The following is a 22,663-nucleotide window of genomic DNA, read 5'->3' on the forward strand; positions in this document are numbered from 1 at the left end:
TTAATGTTCTTTCATTTAAAAAGTGGATTTTACTTCATCTCATTCAAACACCTTGTCTTTTACAATTCACACTTTCAACAAAATTTCTTGCTCAAGGAAAAGACAAATGAAGTCCGACTGTGCTACCATTGTAATCCCAAATGAACTAACTCGCTGCAGCTGAGGGAACAAGAAAAGCAACATACATTTTCTGTGTCAACAGACAGTTTATTGGAAGCATTTGCTTTTAGGAAATGCTTACAGGAAACCTCTAAATCTGCTACTGAATAACTGGAAGTTCAGGAAAGAAATGCAAGCTGAAAACCAGTGAAGCTTCATGACTTGAGGATGGAGAAAGCTCTTGCTGGCTTCTGTGACTAAGATACGGTTGGGCTATTTATTTATTTATTTATTTATTTGAGTAAGCTGGAAGATGCAGCTTGGGCTTTGTACATGCTTTGGCTTATGCAGTTCCACCAGAAATGCTGGCCAATATTCTAATTTGTGACTTTAATGAAGAGGAGAGAGTAGCCAGAGAAAGCCTGCCTTGCCTTTCAGCTCCAGGTTGATTTTGTAAGAGGCTTTCCTCCAGACTACACAGAGAGTAGGATGCAAAGGCTATTTTGGCAGCCTGCAAGGGTGTGCATTCTGCAGAGAAAACATGGTGCTGGGGGCTGAGGGGGATGTGGCACTGTGGCAAGATTTGCTTGCTGTGTTTGCATCCAGTCACAGGAAGGAGAGCTGGATAAACAGGAATAAAATCAGAAAATAAAAGCCTCCAGGGATTGCATGCAATATTTAAGAAGGATGTTACTGTTAATAGCATTAAACACACACTAAGATTAAGAAGGCTGGGAAGCCAAGCTTTGTCTAAGATTCTTATGTAGCATCTCTCACCTGTGCAGAGGCAAGCAGCATTGACAGTACTAGAAAGAGGCAAACCAAAACCCAAGGGTTTGCATTGGCAAAGGCAGGATGTACTTGTTTTTCATTCATGACATTACTTCAGAGACATGCTGACTTAATCCGTTATAGTAATAGCCTTCATCAGTAAATGAAGCCTTGAGGGAATGTGAGGTTCACGTCCCAGAAGAGGAAGCAAGCAGCAGTTGCACAAATATCCGCTCTGAAATGCCAAGGGCACTGGAAACCCCTACCGAGCATCAAAAACTCATCTGTAACAGAAGCATACAATGTGAAATCATGGAAATACTCATAGGTATAGCCAGAATGACGATTTAGCAAGTTCTCTAATGCATTTTAGCATGTTTTTGTTTGGTTTGGTTTTAATTTAATTCCATATAATTTTTTGATGAGAAAAGGGTCACTAAGGGGGCAGAGGCTGTCTCCAGCTCTCACTGAGTTTTCCTCTAGTCAGTGTTCATTTACATGCTGGGGAAGTGTAAGCTTTCTGAACTATCATTCCATTTCCAGCGCTTTCTGAACCATCATTCTCTCCCTGCCCAAGCATCAGTTTGTTATTTTTCCTGTGACAGTAGGAGTGGCCAGGTATGTGGGGCTAACATTACAGACCGAGAAGGGGCGTGTTTCTGCTTTGGTGGAACTTAAAGTTCTCCTTCCACAGGCAAACCCGCAGGTTGGCATCTCCCCCACAAAATTTCTAAGGTACTCAGCGCTTTCGCTTTCACTCTGGCAGATCAAGACTAATTCCTGAAGGAGCCAGGGGGTGTAACGGAGCCAATCTCTCAGGCCTCCCGCAGCCGCAGGCCTCATTTTTCTCTCAGGAGCCTGCAGCAGCGCGGCCGGGTCCCCGCGCGCGGGCGGGGCGGGGCAGGGCAGGGCAGGGCAGGGCCAGGCCAGCCTCGCCTCGCCTCACCGGGCCCAGGCCGCGCTGCAGGCCGCGGCCGCCAGGGGCCGCCGGTGGGGCGGTGCTGCCGGCTGAGGGGACCCGGCCGGCTGAGGGGGGACCCGGTGCTACCGGCTAGCTCCCCGCTGGGGCTGCCCGGCGGTACCGGGGGTGTGCGAGGGGATGCGCGGCGGGGCGGCGCGGGCCGAGCTCCGCCGCCGGAGCCAGCGGCCCCCCGGGACGGCGGAGGCGACCGGGACCCGCACCTGGCGACGGCCCTGGGCACGGGAGCGGGCAGGAGAGGAGGTACGCACCGCCCCGCACCGCCAGGGGGGCGGCCGGGACCCCCTGCCCCCTGCAGGGCCGGAGCCCGGGGCCGCGCCTCGCCTCTTGCCCCCCCGGGGCCGCCGGGGACCGGCGATGCAGCGCCCCGGGAGCTCTGCCCTCGTGCCCTGTTACTCCGGGCCCTGCAGGCCGGGGTGCGCCGGGAGGGAAAGGAATTTGGCCCCTGGCGCACCCTCGGTGCATTCAGGCAGCCAGGCGCACAGGTACGGCCGCACGCAGCTCCAGCCGCCGGGCAGGCGGAGGTGAAGCAGGAGGAGTTAGCCACGAGCTGAGTCACGACGGGGGCTGCCCCCGCCGAGCGTCTTTTCCTGCTTGCCCGTGATCTGCTGGCTGAGCTGATTTTGCCTCCTTTCCGTTTTTGCTAGGGATGACCTCTAAGGATGTTTCAGGTGAAGCTCATAGTAACCGGAGATGACTTTGGCTATTGTCCTCGGAGAAACCAAGGCATTGTGGACTGTTTCCTGGCTGGAGCGGTATCTAACGTGTCTCTGCTAGTCAACGGAAGTGCTGCAGCAGATGCAGCCAAGCTGGCAAGGAGGTAAGCTACTTTCTTTAGCTCCTTTGTGGACAGCCTCCTCAGGCTATCCAAGGAAAGCTGAGCCTGTGAACTGTAGTATATTGTAGCCCTAGTGTAAACACTGTACCATAACCTGGATTGGTATAAGAAAACTGGATTACAGGCATCTTTAGTAAGACTCTTCATACCAAAACCACCAACCTACAAGTCATACCCAAAGTGGCTTTTCCTCTGGTGTTAGCTACTACACTGCCCATTTTGTTATGGTGATGGAAGGCCAGTTACACAATTTGACTGGTACAGTTTGGGTTGTTGAATTTTCTTTTCCCACGCTTCTAAAAGATGTACCGTCAGAATGAAAGTCCACACTATCCTGCCAGACTAAACTGCTACCCCTAAAACTATTGAGGCATAAAAGCACAAATCTTTAAACCTAATCTAATTTGATTAATTTCAGCCAGGCTGAACACAGAGTTAGCCAGATTATTTTTGGAATCCGGAAGCAGTGTTGTTCTGCAAAGGCTCAACTAAAAAGCTGGGCAGTGGAAAACTCAACTTTTTCAACCAAAAAAACTTTTTAAAAAACACATCAACATTTCTATTTATTCTAGACTTGATAAATCCATTTGTAAAACAAACAAGCAAAAAACCTTCAAGCATAAAGAGAGATGATACCTCATACCTGTCTTGTACCTACCACTTTTGCTCCTTCACGAACTTTTCAGAGGTTTCTGGCATGGTTTGCTCCGTAGCAAATCAAATGGCATGCATCGTTCTCATGGACTAGCCCAGCAAATCCTTTAACAGGAAGCATTACTTCTATTTAGAAGGTAAAACCCAGCTAATACTATTGTTCCGGGAAGAGGGGGGGCACTTTGAAGCTGGAGCACATTCTGAAAAAAAAGAAGAGTAGGGCTGAAAAAAGTGAGGAAACAAACTGTAATGGGACTAGATAAACTGAGACCTTATGCTTTACATATATGGCTCCAGCAAGGGACGGTTTCATGGGAGTCATGCTGTCCTTGTTCTCCTGGAACACTTCTCCCTGATTTAATTGTACTTTTAGAGGTACTGAGAAATTGCCTGCAGCTTCCCTGGTGAAAATGAATAGTGAAGATGTAGTGCAGGAAAGTCAGGGTGCGGTGTTAGTGGCAAATTGGTCTTCTGTTAAAAAGGCTAGAAATGACACAAACATTGAGAGGGAACCACTCCTGGGTTGATAAGGGGAAAGGCAGCAGGGTAGGCACAACACTGCTGAGGTGTCTAAAATCCTGTTAGTAAAACAAATTAAATGTGAAATGAGGAGGTGAAGGCAGCACTTCTCTCAGACTTGCAGGCACCATGAAACCCTTTAAGCCCAAAAGCTGTGGTAATGTTGTCTGCTATTTTAGCTGTGGTCTTTAGCAGGCTTTTAAATATAGAATCCACCTGGCCTCATTTCCATAGCCAGAAAGTAGGCTGTACAGTTAGAGGTTTAAAAAGCATCTTTGAATCCAGGTCATGACACTTGTGCTGACAGCTGATAAGGGTATGAAAAGCCAGGTTGGAGGGTTGGTGACAGCAGAAGCTGCTCAACCTGCTGCTGCAATTTTCCTTTTTTAGGGGTGGTTTTGAATTGTATGTGTGAACAAAATGGATTAAAATCTATTTCTGAGAATATAATCTGGGTGACTTTGGGAACATCTGTTAGCACTGACTATCAGCAACCCACATTCTACAATTCCTCATTTGTGAGTAACTCACCGCAGCTGTATTCAGTCCTACCCACGCACTGGAGAAATATTTGCAGGTGTAGGACAAAGGATTTGTCTAATGCAAAACCTCAATTCAGGTGCTGCTAATATACATGTACTAAATTGGCATCTGAACATGTAAAACTCGTGTCACCCCTAAGATATATATGTTCCCATAACGCAAAGATTTGCGCAAAGTTTTGTAGACACGGATGTCTAATAGGTTGGACTTCCTAAAAATGTCATTGAATCCTCACCTTGTGGTGCTATGATGAAAGGCAAACAGGAGTGGGAAAGTATCGCTGTTGCTTTACTGCCTTGTCACTGTATTGCCTCTTCCCCCTGCTTGATGTTGTCTCCTATCCCACTGTGAATGATGACGCTTTGCAGCATTTTATGTTTTATGGGATGAAAATCTGCCCTGTTTTTCCCCCCCATGTTTGCCTTCCCCTACAGACACCCTGCTAAGCAAGTACCATGCACACACACACATATACATACATGCTCAGCTCCACAGGAGAGCTTTCAGCCTGCAACTACACAGTGGCGTAAACTGGGAGGCTGGATCTATCACCAGTTGAAAAAAGGCTTGAAGCAAGCAGCTTCTGCTTTCTTGGGGTGTATTCCACTGTTGTGGGATTTGATCTTGTGCGCTCATGGTGCCAGACTGCTGGTGTTTCTGCGACTTGTGGAGATCATCTGTGTGCTTCTTGGTTAACTATGTCCTGGTTGCTTGTCACTGAAGGTCTTGAGCTCTCCTCACCTGGTCTGCAGTTAATTGCATGCATGCAAAGCTAATTAGTAACAAAAAAGCTTTTCTTGGAGGCTAGTCACTCTTAAGCACCTTATGCTGTCCTGCAATGTTAGGACTCACCATCCTTCAGAAACACAGCTCTTCTGGAATTTCATTCTTCCCTTCATTTTCACACTAACTCTGTAGGCTTCTGGGTATACCATCTGTTGTCCTGTGCTTTCATTAGAAGAGTTGGCAGAAATGTAACTGTAGCCAGCAGCTGTTTGTACCAGCTCTAACACAAACTAATTGCAAAGCAGCAGAACCAAGCAGTAAATAATATACCTTCCATCACATTCAGGCTCTGGATTTGGGGGTTTTCACATTCACTTTCACAACTGGGCCAAAAGAAAGGGCCCACTCACTTCAGGCAAAAGAGTAGTTTCAGCAGAGGCCTGATTCATCATCAGATGACAAACCTATTGACAGCAATTGCTAGAGCAGCGCGTAACCAGAGCAGCAGAAGGGAGAACAGATTTCTATTGTTGATTTATCTTTTTTCCAGTGACTCAAAAGTTTTCTCTTTATGAGGCATAAGGCAACATGATATCCTGGTTATCCAAAAAGGTAATCGTAATTGTGTATTTATCAAGCCCCACCTTGAAGTCTGACGGTCTTCTTGGTGCTTCTAGAACCTTTCCCAGAGATCGGAAGAGTTTTGTGAACTGAACAGATCTCTTCATTTTTCTTTAGAAACAAATATGGAGATGGCAGGAACACAGAGACCTATGAGTGTTTGCTGCCTTACTTTTCCCCCTTTTTTATCACTCAGCTCAGCTGTGACTGTTAGGCCTCTTTTCCCATTTTCTAGGTGATTATATCCAAAACACTTGATAAAGAGTGGCATATTTTAGAACACAACCTCAGTCTTCTTTTTTTTTCCTTTCTGTTAAATGCTGAACATCAACTACACAAAAGCTGAAGCCCCTACAACATCTGGGTACATTTAACAGAAGAATCTAACAAAACCACATTTAATTGCTGTCTATGTTTTCACTTCCTTTCCCATCAACACTAATTGCAAAATGTGTGTGTAAATTGTGACTTAATTCTGACCCTCCCAGTTGGCATCTGACTAATCTAGAAGTCTCTCATGCTTTCTCATCATCCTTATATCTGACTGTTAATCACACAGCAGACAGCCGAACTGTGTTTGGATTAGGGTTAGCATGCTGAGACCTTAAACTAGAGACCCAGATCAAATTAACTCCACTGGCAACAGCACTTTTGCTGATGTAAGGTTATGGACATTAAACCTAAAGCCGATACAAAGATGTAACTGAAAAGAAAGTCAGTTCTAAACACTGTTATAGTATTGGTTCTTAATACTACAGAGACTTTGGAGTGCTTCTCCCACCAAGAATAAATCCTTAGCAGTAATGGAGCAAGACGAGATACAGTTAGATAAAACACATTTTGCTATAGAGTGAAAGTGGGGGAAAAAAGTATGCAAATACCCACCTGAAGAAACTAAGATGTGCCCTTCTTTGCACGGAGCACAGCCTTGCTTTGACTGGATTCAGACACTTGGACATTTACTGAAGCAGGATGTCTGGATAAAGATATTTACATGGGGCTCTTAATTGCATCACACTTGGGCTGAAAGCCGATGAGCCAGTAACAGATAAGGATACAACCAGGATGTTGAAGGTGGGATCTATTTACCCATCAAGGAAAAGAGTAAGTGCCATGCTTATCCCAGAGTATGCAGCCTTGAGTGAAACAATTGTCAAGGTCTGGGCCTGGGGAAATCACACCATTTCCACAGCTATTGCAGCTGCTCACAGAAACACAGGGACTGCACAGAGTCCACTCTGTGGCCAGGCAGGAGCCAGGGCACTGTAGTCATCCACCAAGCTCAGAAACGTGCAGCAATGCTGGCAGCATTATAAGGCGTGCCTCAGTACAGTGACACAGTCTCTGGGGACCCTTTACTGCTAAGGGTATGAATGAGCAGGGATTGCAATTGCACAAAAGCCCATTGCCTCAGCAGAGCCATTTGTTCAGAGCACTCGTGTGGCAAAACAAGCAACTACTTGAAAAGGAAGCAGTTTAGCCGATTGTATTTCCTCTATTTGATAGCTGGGCTGAGTGTGTTGACTGAGAAATCTTTCCAGACTTAATTCCTTGTTGCCTCTTGGAGCATTTGTTGCAAGGGTATCTCCTTTCTTTCCCCCCCTCTACAGGGGATGCAGAGCTGGACTTGTTTTGACTACCAAATTTTTCTCAATGGAAACAGCTCACTAATGGACTAGCCTTAGTGGCTGCAGAAGCTACTGGCTTGAAACTCCTCTCAGCGAGGTCACAGACCCCAGTCCAACACTCCTGATGCTGTAGAAGCATGAACATGCATTTGTAAACATTGTCCTTTGGGTTCATCAGGATGGAATTAAACCCTTGTGCTAAATTCACTTAACATCTGTGCATTCTCCAGGGCAGTGGGAGTGCAAACACCTAGAAATGCACCCCTCCAAAAAGATTGTGGAAGGGTCATTGCTGCTTAAAACAACCACCAACACGAGTTAAGAGAGACCAAGCAGTTGCCTCAGCTTCATTTTGTGTTGGCAGTAGTAGCTGTTAACTGCAGCTCTTTTATTGCAGAAACTGGTGCTTGAAACTTGGTGCCAATTGTTTTGAATTGGATCTTGGGTCGAGCAGTTACATTCGGCTGGTAACGAGCAGCAGTGCTCATCCTGTCCCATCTATAAGGGAAGTCTGAGGCAGACATTCAGGTATGAGGACAAGCCAACAGCTGAGCTCTGGTCCCAGTATGGCATCAGAAGCCGAGCAGCTTGAGCTCTTGTCTCTGCTTCAATATTTCAGTTACTGCCTTTGAAAAGATCTGGGCAACTATCAAGTACGTTTGTGTCGAGGAAACAATTACCTGCCCACTGCTGAAAATGGGGCACTTCCAGGGTGTTCTTCTAACTTTTCACCATGACTTTCTTCCAATGCCACATGCCTTGGCATTGCTCTTTGGTTGCAGAAGCTACATTTCACTGCTGAGAGGCACTTGAAAGAGTTGGTCCAGTGTTTGTAAGAGTAGAAGAGAGCCTGCAGAATAGGTCTAAAAGGCCAAGCCTCTGGTCAGGACAGAGCATTACTGGAGCCTAGTTTCCTGAGGCACAGCCCAGCGGTTACCATGATGCTTGAAGTTTTGCTCATGTTTTCATCCTTTTACTTAGGGCTTCAGATACTTGTGCAGTGTCAGACAGTTAGGAGCACTCAGCTGCAGGGCATTTGGTACTGATTAGGAGCAGCACCTGGCTCATTGCATCCAGAGGACATGCACTTACTTAGCTACAGGGAAATGCTAGCTAGCAGCAGTGTGCCCACCGCGTTGTCCACCTTCTCACATCCTTAGAGCTCTCCTGGCTTGCTTGCTTCTGTACATCTCCCACAGATGAATACTCCCAAAGAAGTTTCTCGTGTGCAGTGTTTCGAGTTTTGGTTTCAGTGCCTTTATCCCAGAGCTATTAAATGCTAACAGTTCCTCTTTAGATGCCTCAATGTGGACAGTCTGTCAGACCAGCCAGGACTAACTCCAGGAGAAAACTATTAAGATACTCAGCTGGTGTTAGCCAAAGCTCTGAAACACGCTCTAAAGTTACCGAGAGAGGCTCTCCTTACAGCGAGAACAAGGCCAGCTCTCTGCACTTCCACATTCTGCACATTCCCCAGCTCTGGGGCTTGTTTCAGCTCAGGCAGAGGAGCGGCTCTAATGTTATGCAGTGCAGTGCTTGGCTCCTCGGTGTCCCACACCTGTCAGAGGGGCTTGCCTTTTCCTGGAGATAGCTTCACTCACAGCATTTGAGGCATTGCACAATTGGAGGTAGTTCATTTGATGCCCCTGGGAGACAGCCCTGGGAAGCCCAGCTGTTCATTTCTGGCCCTCCTGCAACACATGAGAAGACAAGTGCTCAACAAGAGAAGTCCTCCATCTGCTGATTCACGGTAACACATAAGTCCTTTTCTTGTCGATAGCAGTGGCTGTGATGCAAGTAGTGCTATCAGCTGACGTAGTCAGAGCTTCCCAGAGACACGGTAACGAATCTGCAGTGGGTTTCTAGAAGAACAAGCTCCCCATCTGCCTTTGGGCTCATGCAAGGTACACATCAGGTGACAGGAGGGAAGGGATGCCCTCTGCCACAGCTCCTCTTCTGCACTGTAGCTGCCTCCTGCCCTGCCATCGGCTGCCTGTGAGCTTCTCAGCAGAATGCTTAATGGCCCCCGCTCCCAGTGACAGCATCTTCCAGTAATAACTTGGACACAACCACTCTAACTCCTTGCATGTGCTCAGGCCCCTGGTGTGAAAACCAGATGGTCAATTATACTACCAGGTCCTGCTGCAGAGAAATCACCAAATCAGAGGAGTCTGAGGACCTTTTCCTCCACAAGCTGTTTTGCTCCATTAAGCAGACATTCAAACTCCCTCATCACACAGTGGACTGCAGAGGCATGGACTCATTTTGTTTCACAGAGCTGTCCGTACAACGTAACACTTAAATCTGTGAGGAGGAGCAGTACCTAGCAACAGATTACACCATCCACCTGGAGCACAAGACACGGAGGAGCCAGGAAGAAAGAATTCCAGTCCTGCAAGGACTAAAGCCTTAAAACCTGAAGGAGCTAAATGATTCTGACATGGTCTAATCCATCCACAATCCTTCTGCCCCCTGTAACTTGGTACTTCACTAACCAGCTTCAGGGCAGCAGACAGAAGGGGGAGATTTGGTTTTCCACCAGCCCTTTGCCTTGTCTTGGAGAAAGTTCATGGTAGTCCATCCATCCCAGGGGCACCTCTGTAGGTTTTCACATTTCCCTTATGCAACCAGAACACCATGGAGTGTTTCCATGAAAGTACTCCAAAGTTTAGCACCCTTCAGCCATCCTGTTTCCATTACCACTCCAGAGAAATCTGTTTCGAGAACAGGACTGGAAGCAAACACTGCATCCAGAGATCTGTCCACCCGTAGGCATTTGGAATTACTGCAGAGCTCCTCAGAGGACCCTGGGAGCTCATGTCTAAACAGGAACCAATTTATGATAATACAGAACTTGGAGTTAGAGCTGGACAGGACAGCTTTCCTGTCCCATAACACTTCAACAGGCATTTCCACATTGAGATGAAAGAGATATCTGACTTGGAATAGCTCTGGGGGAAGGTCAGTTATTTGTAAGCCGGGTGTTAAAATTCCTGCCTTGTTTGTCATTTATATCTTAGGAAGGAGTTTGTGATGATCCACATCTCCTGTTGGAACTGTTCTGTTTTGCAGATACATATCCTTTGGGCCACAGACTTGATGTAGTCTGCCACAGTCTGATGAGTCTTAAAACCCTGAACCAGAAAGGTCCCTCTTCCATGAATGCCTCTTTGTGTGTGGAGAAACTTATATCAACACTTATATCAACACAAGGGAAAATTAGCTCCTAGACTGGATAAGAAATTTTCTCATTAAAACTTCTTGTCCAAACTTGAGTATTCTCTGAAGTGTATCTGTTTCAGCTTCATCTGAAACCACCCTCTCTCTCTCTCAAGACAGCAGGGATAGAAGGGAAGTTGGCTGACCAAAGAACTTGAGTTTTCCTAAATGGGTGTTGCTTTTGCTTCCCTCCTTGTAGTACAAGCACTACAACAGGGACAGACCATGTCCTGTCTTAGCAGCTCCATGCAGAAGTTCCAGGAAGGATTTAAACCATAGACTGTTGCCTTGAAGTTAACTTGGCACCACAGCTCAGGCTGGACAGCACAGAAGGGGCACAGCACTTCAGCTAGAGGGTGTCTTGGGAGAAGTTTCAAAGCATCTTTTTGGCCACCCTGAGAGGATTTCAGGAGTGGCAGTGAGACTCGCACAAGGCAGAGCACTCCCAGGTCCTGTTCTCATTTTAGGGGAAGCCACAGCACACAGAAGGAAACACCAGCACTGTGCAAAGCCTTGTGGCTGACAGGAGCTCTGCAGATACACTAGTAGTCTTTGTTTTAATTTGCAGAATGCAACTCACTTGGACCCTTGTGAATCCTTAACAAGGCCCTACATTTACACCGCTAACCTCCTACGTAACTCTTCCTCTGTGCTAGAGAGATGTTACTTTGTACAGCCTAGCTCGATCATCTGCAGGAGTAGACAGAAGCCTAGCCACTGCTGTCAATTTCAGCTGCAGCCTCTTGGACCAGGTTACCCTTAAACTCAGGCAGTATTTACACTTGTAGCCCGTGCTGTTGCCATAACTGCTGCCTTTGGCACTGTTGATATATACCTGGGTTCTGCTTAAAGGCAGCTTTAGAGGTCGTCAAGTAAAGCTCTAATGTCTCAGAAATGCAGCATCTTCAAAAGTGTGAGCTCAAGGAAATACCTGGGCTAATGAAATGCTTTAGAACAGAGTTGCAAGGTCCAGATTTCTGTCAGTCACTAATGAGTTCAGTACCATACAGTTATAGCTTTTAGTGTAGTTACAAAATTTAGTCTGAAGTGCCTTGTGGCTGCTCTCCACATGAACTAGGGTGAGAACAGAACTGGGGGAGTCCCAGAAGCTGGACAGGATTGTTATCTAGTAATATTCTGCTCTGGTCTAGAGTGTTCTGCTTTCCTTTCTAGAAGAGCGGAGGTCCAAAGACGTACTCTAGTGAGCACAACACTGTTTAGATCTGAGTAGCTCTTTCACTGAAATCTCACTCTTTGGACCCAGTAAGGAAGGTAGAGGCGCAAAGCTTAACGGATGTTTCAATCCTGTTACAGATACAACATCCCAATAGGACTGCATGCCAACCTCTCCGAGGGCTCCCCTGTATGTGAGGTGCTCAAGACAAACTCTTCTCTGCTCAATGAAGATGGATTTTTCCATGGGAAGATGGGATTCAGAACAGCCCTATCAAAAGGTCTCCTGAATATGTCAGAGGTAGGAGAAAGCCACATACAACCATGCAACTTACTTTACTAATAAAACTTGACCTGCACTTACCCCAGAATGCAACAGTTGAAGGTCGTTTGCAGGTCCCAGCTGGGAGTACGCTTACAGATGAATCTGGGTTGTATTTTGGCATCTGGAGCTGCCTTTCTGTGTCCTATACCTAATTTTGCCAAAGCCTGTGCAACCTTTGAGAATCCATTCCTCCCTGCTTCAGTGACACGCATGCTAATGTGCTGTTAACTACTTGTCCGATGGGGCAGAAGAGACATTGGAACAGATACTTACTAAGAACCTAGAAAACCAATAAAGGGAAAATGCCAGAGAAGTGCTAAGTAGGCCTTGCATCACCTTGTCAGAGGCTTTTGTTCTCTAGGGGAGTGGCTGGTTTTGCCCCATGAACAAGGATAAATGTGTTCAGATGATCAAAAGTGCTTATGGGATTAAAGCAGCCTTCCACTTTAAAGGAAAAGGGGTATTCAAATATAGGTTTTTTTTTTTTTTTTTTTTTTTTTTAATCCCTGCATCAGCACCATCCACTCACCCAGAGCGATAGAGACCTGTACCTCTCAGCATGTTGTCCCACGTACAGGCCAGCAATATCTCCAGGAGGCACCATGCACTCTTCCGACCTCAGCCTACTGACAGGTCTTTCTTTAACCCTTCTCTCCTGTACAGGTGAAGCAGGAGCTAAAGGCCCAGGTGGAGCTGTTCCATGAGCTGACAGGCCACCTACCTCCTCATATGGATGGGCACCAGCACGTTCATGTCCTCCCAGGTAAGGAGGCACTCCTTTTCTTCTGAGCACCAAGCAGGTGAGAGACAGTCAGCTGAGAGATGACTCCACTTGCCATGGCTTCCTGGGCAATAAGCCTTATAAGACCTTGAAGAGGCCCTACAATTGCAGTTTGAGCGTTCTCACCTGGGTCGAGTTAGTCACTGAGATTGAAGCTGGTAGCTCTTTCAAGTGCTTCAAGATCTCCATCCTATCAGTTGCATTTCCACACCAATCTTTGCAGGTCTCAACATGCTTTCCATAGGTGGGCAAGTATATGTATCCATTTTTCAACTAAGGTCAACGTGGTAGAGACAGAAAACAGCAAAAATCAGTATTTCCCCACATCAACACAGCTCTTGGTAATTTACTCTTTCAACAGATACACCTGTGCAGAGGCTTGGTGAAGAACTTCTTCCCAGCTGTGCAGATGCCTCAGGTGCAACTCTACAACTAGGCTAACTTCAGAGAAGTTGCTGGACTAAATGCTTAGTGCTGAGGGGAAGACAAGGCACCTGTAGCAGGTGTTGAGGGAGTAATGTTTCCAGATATTTCCAGTTTAAAAGGGGACTCCCATCAAGATGAACAAAACCATTTCAGCAGAAGAGAAACCAAATGGGATATATATTTTTTTTTAAATGCAGAAAGGAAAATATGTCTCTGGGCTAACAGGTTGCAGGGGATATGTGTTGAATTTTTGATTCCTGACTAAAGTACCTCTGTTTTTACTTACAGAGGTCAGGAATGTATTTGCAGAGGTGTTAGAAGAATATGGGATCAAATACACACGTGTCCCAATAGAGCCAGGCCTTCATAACTGTGACTGGATCACACCATCCCTGATGGACTTTTATCTGGGAGTAGAAGAAGATTCTCTTAACACAGTGGATGTGTTTACAAGTCATGGAATAAGGTAAGGCAGGCTTTACTCATCCTTTTTGTGGTAAAGCTTTAAAATCTTGTCAGTTTCTGATAGGATCTTTTCAGGGATGGAACAAGATCTTTCTCTCTCCAATATGGGGTTTCCAAGGGGCTTCAGCAGCAGTACGACAGCACTGGAGACACTAAGGGTAGCATGCAGTTTTGTTTGAACAGGGATAACTCACCTCTCACCTGAAAGGGATTGTTCTTTTCAGGGTTTGCTTCTCAGCCTTTCTAATCGAGTAGATTAGTCTGGCTTCTGGGACATTAGGAGGCTGAAGTGCTACTTCAACACTGAAACTTTGAAAGTAAAGTCATGGGGAAGGTTTCAAAAGATAACTTCTCATCTCCTTGGAATAGTGGAGAAAGGGTTTTAAGTAGCAGGAAATAGACTAATTAAAAACAAGTACCTGTAGTTATGGGGAGACAAGGTCAGAGAGCACGCAGCACCACAGAAAGCAATCACTGCTTTAAGCAGTCTTTTCAGTGTCCTGCATCTCAGACACCACACCTCAAGAGCTCAGCCCTTCCACCAGTAACATACTTCTTTTAAAAACTTAAACCAGTGTTTTACAGATGAAAAGTTCTTTAGCTGAGATCCTTGCAGTCACCTGTTCTTTGTGGCACATTTAATTACTTTCTCAGTCTATTGAAAAAGTTATTTTCTTGGCTTTTACACAATTTGTTTAGGGTATCAGTTGTTCTCAACACCAACAGCACACCAGCATTTCACTGTGCTCTTTCCAGGCAGAGCACACAGACTCTCCTAAAACAGCTCATTTCTGAGGAGGAGAAGGGTAGAGTAACTCAGAGTGGGAAATCAAGAGAGATTAACCTACCTTTTAGTGCAGCTTTGCACCAGGAATAACACAGGGGAGCTGGGCAGAAATCCTGCGTGCTCCAGTGCTCCCTATGCCCTCTGGGGGCCATATCACAGGACCTCCAAGAAGCCCCTGCTGCAGCACACACCCTACTGGCCCTCAGGAGGGAACCCAGAGAAAGGGCTGCTATGGGAGCTGTGCCTTTATACCCACTGTGGCACCGCCCCAATAAGTGGGCACCTGCAGCTGCCTCCTGCCTGGAAACACTGCAGTGGGCCAGGCTCCTCCTTTTCTCCAGGTACCAGGGAGAGTGAGGAGGAATGGACTGCTACAAAAGAAACATGTAATGTGAAAAATCCCGGGAAAATGCGGAGAAGGTGGTCAGCAGAAGTCACAGGAAAACAAGCTGCAATTCAATTTCTGCATCTGTGCAAAGAGATACTGCACTGAGCCCTCTGAGTACACTTTATGACACTGTAGCGGGCAAGACTGTGCTTACTGCGTAACAAGGCTCTCTTTTGTGCAAGTTTGATCAGATTACAGTTAAAAAAATGTTAACTATTTTTTTCCCCAAGTGCTGCAAACTCAGCTCAGATGAGGGCTTCAGCTGGGCTCATCCTTGACCACATGGGTAGAGCATCTAGCTTGTTTCTTTCAAAAGCCTTCTCATTCTGCCCTCAGATACACTTGCACATCCTTCCTGGGCTTTTATGCACCAAACTAGAACTGCAGTTTGCAGCCAGACTTGAACAAAGACTTGTGCTGAAGCTATATAAGAAGCAGCTTTTAGCTGGTGTCCTCTTAGCTGTGTATGGTCTTAAGCAGTAGCAACATTTTGCCTGGTGCTTCATCTTGTCCTTTGAGTTCTTGCGGCTCTTTGATACATATGAGGAGAATGATTTGTTAATCAAGAAGGTTTCTATTTTATTTCAGTAACTTTTTTTCCCCACATAGCTGAAGGTTACTATTATCTGGAGATAGTTATTATTCAGGTTTTAATTGGCCTATAAATAGGTATTTTAATCGAGTGGCATTTCTCAGTTTAGCTCCATTCTTCCCTTTTGTGCCAATGCTGTGCACCTGTAAGTGCTCAGACGCCAAACAAGGCCAGTGCTGTGATGCAGTATACGTTACCAGAGTAATAACAGAAACGCTGGTATTGGGGCTCTGCTGTGACTTTCTGCCAGGCTGCAGAACTTGCTACGCTAAATAGTGTCTTGATTTTGATAAAGAAAGAAACTGTGATTCCTAGTCCACTGGACATGACACGCTCTTGTCTGACTGCCTTGTTAGCGTTAATATCTGTGTTCCCACCTCTGGCTGCAGGTGGCCAGACATTTACATAGGCTTGAGTACCATGGGCAAGAACATGTCCGTGAGCACCATCTGGAGTGCCATCGACGCTGCCATTGTGGAGTTCACATCCAAGGTGCCCTCGCCCGTACACCCGACACCACAGAGCAGGACCGTAACGATTGAACTGATGGTGCATCCAGGGTACCCGAGCATCCCACCCATCGGCGGCTGTGGTGAAGGACCAGACGATTTCTCACAGTCCTGGGAGCGCCTGCACGAACTCCAGACATTAATTAAGCCAGAGCTGCAGAGCCATTACAAAACCAGGAACATTCAGCTTTGTTCATTCAAAGATCTTTAAGGAAGCAAGCATACACACAGTCCTATGTTTGTACTTTGAGGATGCGCAGAAGCCAGCCCACTGTTGTTTGTGCTACCTCCCTGACAGGAGCTGGGGATGGCCTGGGAATGGTGTTAGGCCTTTCATGGAAGGTGCAACACCCTGTGAGCAGTGACAGGCAGTACCCCACAGCCCAGTTTTTAGGTCACAGCATCTGCTTTGAACGTTACAGCTCTTCTCAGTGTAGCCCACGCGCACACCATTCCGTGGCACCGGCGTGGCAGCAAAGGTCAGGTCAACCTACCAGAGGTCAATTCTGGCCAACGTGATGGTAAACGGCACGAAGACGCTTCGCTGTGAGACCAGCGAGCTTGCTAGCACCCTGACAGGCACGATTGTTTCTGTTTCAGCAACATTTTTCATTTCTAGACTTATTTGCCAAAACAAAAACCAAACCCACATGCTGGGTAGCAAATGCTTTGGAACAACCCATCGTTGTAGGCTGGCTACAGGGGGACTAGAAACCTGCAACATTTCATTTTCTTAACACACAGTCTTGCTGCACGGACCCTCACCTGCTGCTCGTGCCTGCCCATTGGTGCCAAGAGCACGTTACTTCGGAGCACTTCCCCGGTCAGAGCAGCCGGATCGTGGTTTTAGCCTGATGGTGAGTGCAGCCATGCTCCATGGCATTCCTCAGCGAGCACCACTAAGGCTTTCTATTTTTGTTGCCTCAGCATTGAGCCATCACAGGAGAGTAACTATCAGTGACAGCCCTTTCATACTTTTTTTTTTTTTGGATGACTTTGCAGGAACAGCAACTGTTGACCCAGCTGCTATTTCAGTAGCTGCTGCATGTAGGAGCTCACCAGCACCCGTTACTGCGCTGCCCACTGCCTGCCATGAAAAATGCATGGGATGGCTGTCCACCAGCTAGCAGCAAGTTTTCAAGGGGACAAAGTCCTTGTACCTTTGTTCATTTTTAGTCCAATCACGAAAGCATTTGAACTCCAACAAGCCCTAGTAATCCTGTGTTTAACTGTGGCCCTGTCACTTGCTCGTAACTTTCATGTGGGGAAAAAATATTGTTTACACTAATTTTCTGCACAAAAGCACTCTACTTAGCATTACTTTTAACTGTTTTTAAAATATTAAAAATTTCAATATGACCATCATTCTTTTAAATGAAGAATAAACTCAGGCCTTTTTCTATTGTAATGCTTCAAGAGACTTTCGTTTTTACTTTTAGCTAAAAAACACGTATCCACTCTGTGATCACATGCAGAATGCCAAAAGAACATCCTTTTATATCATTAATGGGAACAAGTTCACCTTTCATTTTGGACATCTAAGGGAGTTTTTGTTCTGTACAAATACAAAAAAACATCACCAAGGACATTTTATAAATATTTTTTCAGGCTATTTTCGAGATTACTATCACAGAGTTAATTTGACAAATTTTTTTTTTTAAACATCTGCCACACTGTGCAAGTGCTATACAAAACAGTTTCAGGTTACAGTAGTAGCTATCACGTGGAATGACAACTTCTGAAGCTTGTCCCATTGGTGTTTGAGGGTAAAGTTTATGTTGTGTTGACAACCGAAGCCGAAAAAAAAAAAAGAGATGGTAAACCTGTAGAAGGTGACTTAAGAGCCAGACGCGGTTAGACATGTGAGTGCCATCTAGTGACTGATGGTATCTTACTCGTGTACAGGAATATGCCTGACACCAACACAGTTTAGCTAATAGTTCTCAGCTTTTAATATAACAGGACCATATTTTGATGTATAATTTTTAACCTTATTTTTAACTTTTAGATTGCACCATATCCTAATTGATCAATTTGCTCTGATCACAATCAATAGGTTACAACATGTTGACTTCTGTGCATTTTCTGCTAGCTCAACATGGAAATTAACATGATGACAGCAGTCTTAACATGAGTTGGTTCTGTACTGTTAAGAAAAACATTCTATAAATACAGTATTTTTAAGTGAACAGCATTGAAACAGATATTCTTTTAAATTCAAATGAGTGTTAAATGGGAAAATGAATAAAAAACTACTAAAGGACTTCTAAATAAGAAACCTTTCGATTGCATAAAATGCACAGGGTGAAGTTTTCTCAGCAGTTCTATGAAAGCTTTAATTTAAAACAACAAGTTCAAATTAAAAATGCATTCAGACCACTACATATGAATGATGCTGGATCAAAATACTTAAGAAGTCTGAAAACAAAACCATGCCACACCACCTTTGAGAGCAATTTTTATTAGGGTAGCAGTATGGAATTGCAGAAAGCCTATACCAGTGCTCCTGGGTGTAGTTTCACCAGTATGTTGTTTTTATTTTGGATTTTAAACTGCATGTTTAGAATTCAGCATGGCTTAGGGAACCAAAGAGCACAAGAGCTTGATTTCCTGAGTTAACAAAGGATTTGACTTCTCCCCTACCCCCCCAACTTCAACCATACAGTACAGTATTTGATGTCTCATCTTTCTTTCCGAGGGCCACCTAGAGACAAAAGCCATTATTTATGTTACACACCTCATAGTTTAGAAATTGAGCTATGAAGAACACACAATGAGAACTGATAGCAACACCTGTCTTCTACATGATCTTTACAGATGAATTCGAGTAGCCGGTGTATAGCACTGCTATAGGCCTGTATGAATCAGCTGCAGCTCCTTGAATTACACAGCCCTTCCAGTTCCCTTTCAATGGCATCCAAGTCACACTGATTCAAAGAAATGCAGTCTTTAACCTGAGAGGCTTACAACCAGAAAGTATATTGTTTAGTAGTAACGATGGCAGTAAACTAGTGCCACAGTTGTTTTAAATAATAAAAAAAAATAATGCAAATTTAAAGCATGGAAAGTTTCCATGCCAGCAGACATGATCAAAAGGTACAGTGACTCATCTGATGCAGAAGTTACACACACTTCAGTTTGACAGATAATTTGGCATTATTTTATTATGAATCCGAGTGAGCGTGAATGAAACAAAATCAGTACCAACTTTCTGCAAATGAAGACACAAAGATGTGAAAATTTGGTAATAGACAGTGCTCTCACAAGCCTGAAAACACTTACGAAATGCAAGTTTCCGTAAATAAGGTGAATGTGGTTTAACTTTATTTACCTGCCAAAGAATCTGTCTAAGAACACTTAAACATAAAATTTCTTAGCTCCCTAACTTATAAAAAAAATTTACTTTCAACAGAGGTGAGGTACTGGGCTGTCATTGTTTACACTAAGTCTGAAATAAAAGCTGGATGAGAAGAGTGAATGAAGAAGTAGCAAATATACAATACATTAAAAACCAAAAAGGAGACCTACCGCTTGACACACTAGTTCTGAAAGGTTGCAGAGGCTGTATTAAAACTGAATTTAGGAGTAAAAACAACCATCTGGGTGTGAGGGATTTTCTAGTTCAACTTCGTGCACATCAACATGATATGTACTCCCAGATACCTATGGATTTCTGGAAATGTGTTTGCTCATTAACATACCCAAATTCCACAGGTGGGGAAGAGAAGGCAGTTTGACTGTATGGCAGTTTGACCATGGAGCTATGATCACACTTTAGATTTAGGACAGGCAGGCAGAAGAAAAGCAATAGAGAGTAGAGGATGCTCGGTTTTGAGCAGAAAGGGCATCCTTCAGCATGGGTGTGCCCTGGAGCAAAGGGAAAAGAGCTCTGCCTGATTAAGTTAGTGATAGAACAATACTTGAAGTACTCATTAAACCATCTAACATGTATTTTTAAAACACAGGAACAGCAGTAGTGAAGTGTACTCTATTACAGTTTATTGCTTAATCCTATTCTCATACTATTTTAAGAACTGTACAGCAACTGGGCAGGGAAGTGACATGAGTGCCATCCCCTAAAGCACAGATGTTCCATATGCATTCTGATGAGAAAACATACTCAGATAACTAGCAGTGCTGACAGATTTAGTATTTGAATTCAATTTTTTTTTCTAAAATACTGACTTTTTACTCAAGAACAGTTTATTACTTCGGTACCTCTTGGTCCTCAGTTTCTGAAACTGGTAGCAATGTTCTGTGCATGTTTTCCTAGCCGCTATGCATAGGCATAAAGAAGTGAAAGGAGTTTGTAATCACATTCCACTACTTGTTTGCTATGGATTTTTTTTTCCAAAGTTTTCCAAAAGCAGGACATAAGCCATATTTTAATTCAATCACGCACACAAAAACTTGGGTTTCCCCGTTTAATAAACATTTTGTGGTAACACCAGCCAGATTTACATAAGACCTGGACATTATTTCTGATTGTATCTGTGGGGTTTGTTTTTTTGTTTATTATGTTACAAACTGAAGTTAAAGGGAACTTGCAGCAAGTCCCAAAAAGCACAGTGCAATGTTCAAAGAGAAAAGTAAACAAAACTGCCAAACACTCAATCATTTTCTGCCAGAACTGGGATATTTTTTCTGAGACATCGGTTTGGGGAAGGAGAGAAAATTCAATGAAGAATTAAATGAACTCAGGATAGTGGGAACTGCAAGGAAAAAAAAGAAATGACAGCCACAACCTTTTCAATTTAAGGGCAGAATATAAGTCTAAGATATTTTTGATAAATTCTGACAAGAAAAAGAAAACAGCATACTTTAAAGTATATTGAAGCAGTGATTTTTAAACAAAGAAAGCAGAACTAGAACATCTTAAATTTTTAATCCTTTCTTTACAGGTTACCTAGCCCACTTTTGATTAAGAAAACTGTAGAAAGTTAGTAACAGCCACAAGTTAACACCGAAAGGTGGCACTTGTCAATTTTCCATAGAGTCCTGCTTTACGGGGTGTCTCAAATGCACTGCTCCGATCTTCTATCATACGTTGCTGACATCAACTGTGTCAGATTTTAGTCCACTGGTCGCTTTTCACCATATTTCTTTGTAAACTCTTCAGCGTTCTTACAGAATTTTTTACGGTCCTTAGAGTATTCTTCAGCTAGGTCAGCCCGAAGGGGATGCTCGGGCTGTGGATCATTCACCAGTGCTATGAGGGACTGGATTACTGTCAAAAGAAGTATAAATATTGTCAGATACTAAGATGGTTCGTTTTTAGTATCAAAACGTAAGCAAAATTCCCCAATAAGAAAATAACTGAATTTACATATACCCCTACAAGTCTAGAGTCTTTTCAAGAGCAGAGCAAAGTACTGCATGAACGAGCTATAGCAGTATGCCAAGATTGAGTTCGTTGACAGTGAGTATCAGAAAATCGTATCTGTAAGCAAAATCAACTACTTCAGTATAGATCAAAATGCATTGCAAATTATTTCCCATGTAATTAGCATCCTATCCATGAAATACTTCTCATACAGCTAAGAAGGAAACTGAGTTTCACAGACAAGCTCATCTAAAATGGACTGGATGAAGAGACCTCCAAAACTTCCATTGTGAAGCATTTTTTCCTGACACCTGTCACAATGAATTACACCATTCAATTGTAATTGGGCCTGCTTCAGGAAACCATGTTTTCAGCTTTATATCTTTCTACAACTCTTACTTCCCCTACAAACAGCAGGCAAGTCTTGTCATTATTCTAAACTGCCAAATATATCTCCTAGTAGAGATATACTGTGGAAAACAAATGGTTAAGAACCATAAGATGCTTTTTACCTTACTGTTCACAGCCATTTCATCAGCATTCACCATCACTGTCAAAGGAAGTCATTCTGACAATAACTAAATCATACTTCACATTTACAAAATATAGCAATAAATGTCAGTTGTATGTGAGTTTCATTTTCCTCATATATGTTCTCATGACCATTTAAAGCTAAATAGGTTACAACAATCCTGAGATCTGATATCCATCCACTGAGAGGTAGGTGCATAACAGGGCAAGCCTACAGACAGGACACAGAAAATGCGTTTCTCTGTATGACAACAACAACATTCCACTTGAAGTAAGTTTGGGCTATACAGAGCAACACCAAGCAGTACCAAGATATTTTAAAGCAAGGGTACCACACCTGTTAACTGCATGCATTACACACTACAGCCAGCCTCCTCCTTCTGAACTCACGTCAAATACTGAGAGCCACAACATCCAGTGGCAGGGAGCTCCACAACAGAACTACACATTGTGTGCAGAGTCAGGGGCTATTGTTTGTTCTGAAACTGCTACCTACCAGTTTAACTGCATTCTCCCTGGTTTGGCAATATAAGTTTACAGTACTGATCACTCTGGTAGATGCTAGAGCAGCTTCTTTCAGAGCACAAATCTCCTCACACTCGTACTCTTTTCTACCCTTACCTGACACAAAGGAGGGACACACCTCTCAAAACAAACTCAAACTCCCAAGAAGTAAGGCTGTCAATATATTGCCAAGCAGGAACATTTCTTACCATAAATCAGAGTTTAAACTGTAACAAACTATCTAAGGAATGCAGAATTGGTA

The 22,663-nt window shown here is 44.2% G+C and overlaps 2 protein-coding genes across 5 annotated transcripts in view; one reads left to right on the forward strand and one right to left on the reverse strand.

Moving 5' to 3' along the window:
• On the forward strand, positions 1-20,813 carry YDJC (YdjC chitooligosaccharide deacetylase homolog). 4 transcript variants are annotated; one of them, XM_066978863.1, is made up of 6 exons: positions 1-1,198; positions 2,497-2,669; positions 11,912-12,071; positions 12,759-12,858; positions 13,591-13,768; positions 15,891-20,813. In XM_066978863.1, exons 2-6 carry the CDS (start codon positions 2,512-2,514, stop codon positions 16,252-16,254), a joined length of 960 nt encoding a protein of 319 aa, XP_066834964.1. In that variant the 5' UTR covers positions 1-1,198; positions 2,497-2,511; the 3' UTR covers positions 16,255-20,813. The 4 variants fall into 4 exon arrangements, with proteins under 4 accessions (XP_066834964.1, XP_066834962.1, XP_047919992.1 ...); XM_066978861.1 differs by lacking the exon at positions 1-1,198 and adding an exon at positions 1,866-2,092; XM_048064035.2 differs by lacking the exon at positions 1-1,198 and adding an exon at positions 1,868-2,092 and having other exon boundaries at positions 15,924-20,813.
• Positions 20,454-22,663, reverse strand: part of UBE2L3 (ubiquitin conjugating enzyme E2 L3) — a 16,646-nt gene continuing 14,436 nt past the window's right edge. The window contains exon 4 of the mRNA XM_066978867.1: positions 20,454-21,270. Coding sequence (XP_066834968.1) covers positions 21,116-21,270 — 155 coding nt within the window. The 3' untranslated portion in view covers positions 20,454-21,115. The remainder of the gene's footprint in view (positions 21,271-22,663) is intronic.

The sequence above is a fragment of the Anser cygnoides genome, chromosome 17 (genome assembly GCF_040182565.1).
Source record: "Anser cygnoides isolate HZ-2024a breed goose chromosome 17, Taihu_goose_T2T_genome, whole genome shotgun sequence".
NCBI classification, from domain to species: domain Eukaryota; kingdom Metazoa; phylum Chordata; class Aves; order Anseriformes; family Anatidae; genus Anser; species Anser cygnoides.